The sequence below is a fragment of the Salvelinus fontinalis genome, chromosome 19, assembly GCF_029448725.1.
Source record: "Salvelinus fontinalis isolate EN_2023a chromosome 19, ASM2944872v1, whole genome shotgun sequence".
Taxonomy (NCBI): Eukaryota; Metazoa; Chordata; class Actinopteri; order Salmoniformes; family Salmonidae; genus Salvelinus; species Salvelinus fontinalis.
Window position 1 is genome coordinate 37,970,934 of NC_074683.1, and position 6,995 is coordinate 37,977,928.

Sequence of the window (6,995 nt, forward strand, 5' to 3'; positions counted from 1 at the left end):
GAATGTCATCTATATACACCACTACACCCTGCCCGTGCAGGTCCCTGAAAATCTCATCCACAAAGGATTGGAAGAATGACGGAGCATTCATTAACCCATACGGCATTTCGAGGTACTTATAGTGCCCAGAAGTGGTACTAAATGCCGTCTTCCACTCATTCCCTCTCCGGATACGCACCAGGTTGTAAGCGCTCCTGATGTCCAATTTTGTGAAGAAGCGCGCCCCGTGCAATGACTCTGTCATACTGGAGATGAGAGGTAGCGGGTAACTGTATTTTACCGTAATCTGATTTAAACCTCGATAGTCAATACACGGGCGCAAACCTCCATCCTTCTTCTTCTCAAAAAAGAAACTCGAGGAGACAGGTGAAGTGGAAGGCCGAATGTATCCCTGTCCCATAGATTCGGCGACATATGTTTCCATAGCCGCCGTCTCCTCCTGTGACAGAGGATACACGTGACTCCTGGGAAGTGCAGCGCCTACCTGGAGATTTATTGCACAATCCCCCTGTCGATGGGGTGGTAATTGAGTCGCCTTCTTTTTACAGAAGGCGAGTGCCAAATCGGCATATTCGGGGGGCATGTGCATGGTGGAAACCTGGTTTGGACTTTCCACCGTAGTGGCACCTAAGGAAACACCTACACACCTCCCCGAACACTGACAGGACCATCCCTTGAGAGCCCTCTGTTGCCACGAAATAATAGGACCATGAGAGGCCAACCAGGGAAGGTCCAACACAACAGGAAACGCAGGAGAGTCGATCAGGAAGAGACTAATTCTCTCCTCGTGATCCCCCTGCGTTATCATAGTAATGGGAGCTGTGACCTCCCTAATTAGCCCCGACCCCAAAGGACAACTATCTAAGGCATGTACAGGGAAGGGAACATCAACAGGAACAATAGGGATCCCTAATCTATGTGCCAAGAAGCGGTCAATAAAGGTCCCAGCTGCGCCTGAATCTACTAGCACCTTATGCTGGGAATGCGGGGAAAACTCAGGAAATTCTATAGGTAACCACATGTGTGCAACAGGGGGCTCTGGGTGAGTTGTGTGCCTACTCACCTGGGATGACCCACCAGTGCTCCGCCTGCTACCTCGACTTCCTGGAGAACCACCTCAGCACCGACCAGCAGTGTGCACTCTGCACCCAGAGCTGGTGCAGGGAATGGTCCCCCCTCCGGTCCCCCTCATAGCAGCCCCTCCCAACTCCATCGGTGTTGGATCCAAGGTGCTGGGAAATGGAACGGACGGACCCCGATCCGGACGTCCGCGGGAGGCCAACAGGTTATCCAGCCAGATAGACAAGTCCACCAGCTGGTCCAGGTTGAGAGTGGTGTCCCTGCAGGCTAGCTCCCTACGAACGTCCTCTCGTAAACTACACCTGTAGTGGTCGATAAAGGCCCGCTCATTCCATCCCGCACCAGCTGCCAGAGTTCTGAAGTCCAGTGCGAACTCTTGAGCGCTCCTCATCCCCTGTCTCAGATGGAACAATCGCTCTCCCGCCGCTCTCCCTTCAAGTGGATGATCAAAAACTGAGAAGCGGTAATGTAAAACGGGAGAAGTCCTCGTAGTCATCCAGAGTCGGGCCTTCCCTTCCCCAGATGGCGTTGGCCCACTCCAGGGCTTTTCCAGTCAGGCAGGAGATGAGGGCGCTCACTCTTTCGCATCCCGAAGGGGCCGGCTGAACAGCTGCCAGGTAGAGCTCCAGCTGGGAGTAGGAACCCCTGGCACCCGGCAGCTGTTCCGTCATACGCTCCCAGGAGCGAGAGCCGAATCCCAGTGGGTCCTGACGACGGAGGGGTGGACATCGGTGTAGGTTGAGGTGCGGGCGGAGGTGATGATATAGGATTTACAGGAAAGCCTCCTCTCTCCCATCTGTCCATTGTTTGCAGCACGCGATCCATGGCTGTCCCGAGACTTTGTAACATGGTCGCGTGCTGCTGGACGCGCTCCTCTACTGGGAGAGAAGGGCTGGCTGCACCTGCTGACTCCATTTGAATGGTCCGTGATTCTGTCAGCGATTGGGTGCAGAGATGTAGCGGAGTCAGGTGCAGGACACAGGTTAGAGCAAAACAACTGAGTTTACTCAATAAAACAAACAAGCAATATTCCAATAAGGAAAATACATACAAACTAACACCTACAACAACCACTAAGACACCAACAATCACGGACAGAACAGAATGGTATGCAAGAGGGTTAAATAAGGAACATGATATGGGAATTGAAACCAGGTGTGTGTAATACAGACAAAACAAAAAGAAAATGAAACCGGTGGTGACTAGAAAGCCGGTGACGTCGACCGCCGAACACCACCCGAACAAGGAGAGGGGCCGACTTCGGCGGAAGTCGTGACAGCTGCACCATCGAGAGCATCCTGACTGGTTGCATCACTGCCTGGTATGGAAACTGCTCGGCCTCCGAACGCAAGGCGGAGCTTCCTGCAAGGCCAAGCTTCCTGCCATCCAGGACCTCGATACCAGGCGGTGTCAGAGGAAGGCCCTAAAAATTGTCAAAGACTCCAGCCACCCTAGTCATAGACTGTTCTCTCTGCTACCGTATGGCAAGCGGTACCGGACCGCCAGGCCTGGGTCCAAAATATTTCTTAAAAGCTTCTATCCCCAGGCCATAAGACTGCTGAACAGCGAATCAAATGGATACCCAGACTTTTTGCATTGACTCCCCGCCTCTTTTACACTGCTGCTACTCTCTGTTTATAATCTATGCATAGTCATTTAAATAACTCTACCTACATGTACAGTTGAATTAGGAAGTTTCCATACCCATTAGCCAAATATATTTAAACTCACATTTAATTATATTAACAATTCCCTGTCTTAGGTCAGTTAGGATCACCACTTTATTTTAAGAATGTGAAATGTCAGAATAATAGGAGAAAATCATTTATTTCAGCTTTTATTTCTTTCATCACATTCCCAGTGGGTCAGAAGTTTACATACACTAAATTAATATTTGGTAGCATGGCCTTAAATTGTTTAACTTGAGTCAAACATTTTGGGTAGCCTTCCACAAGCTTCCCACAATAAGTTGGGTGAATTTTGGCCCATTCCTCCTGACAGAGATGGTGTAACTGAGTCAGGTTTGTAGGCCTCCTTGCTCGCACATGCTTTTTCAGTTCTGCCCACAAATTGTCTAGAGGATAGAGGTCAGGCTTTGTGTTGGCCACTCCAATACCTTGACTTTGAGGTCCTTAAGCCATTTTGCCACAACTTTGGAAGTATGCTTGGGGTCATTGTCCATTTGGAAGACCCATTTGCGACCAAGCTTTAACTTCCTGACTGATGTCTTGAGATGTTACTTCAATATATCCACATCATTTTCCATCCTCATGCTGCCTTCTATTTTGTGAAGTGCACCAGTCCCTCCTGCAGCAAAGCACCCGCACAACATGATGCTGCCACCCCCATGCTTCACGGTTGGGATGGTGTTCTTCGGCTTGCAAGCCTCCCCCTTTTTCCTCCAAACAAAACGATGGTCATTATGGCCAAACAGTTCTATTTTTGTTTCATCAGACCAGAGGACATTTCTCCAAAAAGTATGATCTTTGTCCCCATGTGCATTTGCAAACCGTAGTCTGGTTTTTTTTATGGTGGTTTTGGAGCAGTGGCTTCTTCCTTGTTGAGCGGCCTTTCAGGTTGTTGAGGGGCCTTTTTGTGGAGGTCTGCACTGATTTCTTTTGATTTTCCCATGATGTCAAGCAAAGAGGCACTGAGTTTGAAGGTAGGTCTTAAAATACATCCACAGGTACACCTCCAATTGACTCAAACTATGTGAATTAGCCTATCAGAAGCTACTAAAGCCATGACATACTTTTCTGGAATTTTCCAAGCTGTTTAAAGGCACAGACAACTTTGTTTAAGTAAACTTCTGACCCACTAGAATTGTGATTCGGTAAATTATTGTCACGTTCCTGACCTTATTTCCTTTGTTTAGTCTTTGTTTAGTTGGTCAGGACGTGAGCTGGGTGGGTGTAGTCTATGTTATGTGTCTCATTGGTTTAGGTGTGTCTGATTTGCCTGATATGGTTCTCAATCAGAGGCAGGTGTTTTACGTTGTCTCTGATTGGGAACCATATTTAGGTAGGCTGTGTTCACTGTTTGTTTGTGGGTGATTGTTCCTGTTCGTTGCGTTCTTTGTTTTATAGGTTCACATGTTCAGGACTGTAGCGTCGTTGGTTTCGTTTTGTTTATTGTTTTTGTTCGTGTTTAATAAGTGTTCGAATAAATATGGATACATACCACGCTGCGATTTGGTCCGATCCTTGCTCCTCCTCAGACGAGGAGGATTACGACGTTCGTTACAATTATAAGTGAAATAATCTGTCTGTAAACAATTGTTGGAAAAATTACTTGTGTCATGCACAAAGTATATGTCCTTACTGACTTGCCAAAACTATAGTTTGTTAACAAGAAATTTGTGGAGTGGTTGAAAAATGAGTTTTATTGACTCCAACCTAAGTGTATGTAAACTTACGACTTCAACTGTACATACAGTATTACCTCAATTACTTCGACTCACTGGTGCCCCCGCACATTGACTCTGTACCGGTACCCCCTGCATATAGCCTCGCTACTGTTATTTTACTGCTGCTCTTTAATTATTTGCTACTGTTTTTTTTCAATGTTTTATTTATCTTTTTTTTACTTAAAACTTATTTTTTCATAAAACTGCATTGTTGGTTAACTGCTTGTAAGTAACCATTTCACTGTAAGGTCCACACCTCTTTGACAAATAACATTTGATTTGATTTGAAAGAAAATGTACCTTTTCTCTCATCTCTAACTATCAGTAAGGCTGAAGGACAGGCTAGCTGGGCACAGCAACATCCAATCCTGTTATACATTACGTCATGCTTTCACAAATTATTTGTTTATCCAAATGTTTTTTTTGTCATTTCTGTGCTCTATTGTGTGTGCAGAGAGACTCCGGGGAGGGGAGTGGTTGTCAGCCATTCAGGGATAAATAGAGAGGCAGAGCTCAGAGTTTGTCAGAAGGCTGACCTGACAGGGTCACACACAGGACCAAGGAGGAGCAGGACCTCAGCTTTTTTACCCTTTATTACAAATGGAGAAAAACGAAGATGTTCAATACTGTTTTCAAGACAGAAACTCTTCCTGCAGAAAGGTTTTGCTATCGACATCTATCTACATAACAATGTACATCTTCTTCTCATTGTTTTCAGCGGTTACAGTATTTTTGAACGTACTGGTGATCATCTCCATCTCTCACTTTAAGCAGCTCCACACTCCAACCAACCTGCTCATCATATCTCTGGCTGTGTCAGATCTCCTGGTGGGACTGATTGTGATACCAGTAGTGACTGTAGCGATAATGGAATCATGCTGGGGATTTGGGGAATATTTCTGTGTGTTTAATTTCTACATTGCTTGTTTATGTACTTCTTTATCTCTGGGCAATTTGGTCTTGATATCTATTGACCGCTATGTTGCTGTGTGTGATCCCTTATTGTACCACTCTAAAATAACAATACCAAGAACAATGTGTTCTATATCCATTACCTGGTTTTGTTGTATCATGTACCGTGCTGCTATTATAAAACACTTTGTAAATGTACAGGTACCCAGTAGGTGTTTGAAGGAATGTTTTATTGTAGAAGAGTTAAATTGGGTTAATATCATTAGCCTTGTATTTACAATGGTTGTCCCGTGCTCTATTATTATAACACTATATATGAAAATCTTTGTAGTGGCCAGATCACAGGCCAGAAAGGTATTTTCAAAAGAGGCTGCCAGTGTGTCTGGTGCTAAAACTGTACAGGCAAATAAGTCTGAGAGAAAAGCAGCAAAAACTCTAGCAATTGTTGTTTTCAACTATCTCATTTGTTGGATTCCATTTTTGTTCATAAATATGTTTGTTTTTTCAAGTGACAATTTTTCATTCATCATCGGCTTTCTGCCACTTGTTAATTCCTTAATTAATCCAATAATTTATGCTTTCTTTTATCCGTGGTTCAAAGTGACAGCTAAACATATTTTAACTCGGGTGAAGTTAAGGCATACATAGATCCTATAAACATATATATATTTTTAAATCTACAAGCGTAGGTTTGATGTAGTTATGTTATACAATTACTCGAATTGCTTATTTCATGTAACAATACACTGACATTACTCTTCTCAGTACTGTCATTATAGATACATGTGGTTTTGATACATAATGATTTGGCTGGATTGGATTGGAATGACTTGGAGATGGCATAAGAAGGCATAAACTTGTTTTATAAAAGACATTGTAGTCATTTTGGGTTGTATATTCCAAATACCAAAATCTATGGTTGTTCCATGTTATTTAATGATACCTAGTATATAAGTATTCTAAAAGTACATTTGGAGGTGCCATATGTTGTTTATCATTGCCCTTTAGTTACTGAATTGGGACACAATGCCTTCAACAAGTGTAGTAAAGGGTGTGGTGTATGGCCTATAGACCACGGCTAAGGGTTGTTTTTGTGCACGATGCAACACAGTTTGCCTGGATACAGCCCTTAGCCGTAGTATATTGGCCATATACCACTAACCCCCAAGGTGCATTATTGTTTTTATAAACCGGTTGCCAACACAGCAAGGAAAGGTACGACACATCTAAATTGAAAATGTTGCTTTAAGAAATAAATTCATAATAAATACATTCCGCCAGAAAAACTAGTTCAGACAAAAGTTGTGTTGCTAGACTGGTTGCTAAGTAACATAGCTACAGGCTAGCTAACATTAAATGTATGAAAAAACAGAGCATTAGCGCTACTTCTACAGTGACTAACACATGGCAATTATTTATTTACGTTGATTTGAATTTTGCCATTTAATGTGCACAAATGAAAAAATTGCCCCATATTATTGTTGGTTGTTGGCTTGCCCAATGATGTCGTTTTGTTTGCTCCACACTGCTGGAAATGTAACCATTCTTTTAGCTGGGGGAGTTGCTGCTGTGTTGTGATAGAATAGTGCTCCACCGC

General features: G+C 43.9%; 1 protein-coding gene across 1 annotated transcript; it reads left to right on the forward strand.

Moving 5' to 3' along the window:
* Positions 1–5,029: 5,029 nt before the first annotated feature.
* LOC129817034 (trace amine-associated receptor 13c-like) lies at positions 5,030–6,046 on the forward strand. The gene has a single exon (XM_055872018.1). It carries the CDS (start codon positions 5,087–5,089, stop codon positions 6,044–6,046), a length of 960 nt encoding a protein of 319 aa, XP_055727993.1. The 5' UTR covers positions 5,030–5,086.
* The last annotated feature ends 949 nt before the right edge of the window (positions 6,047–6,995 follow it).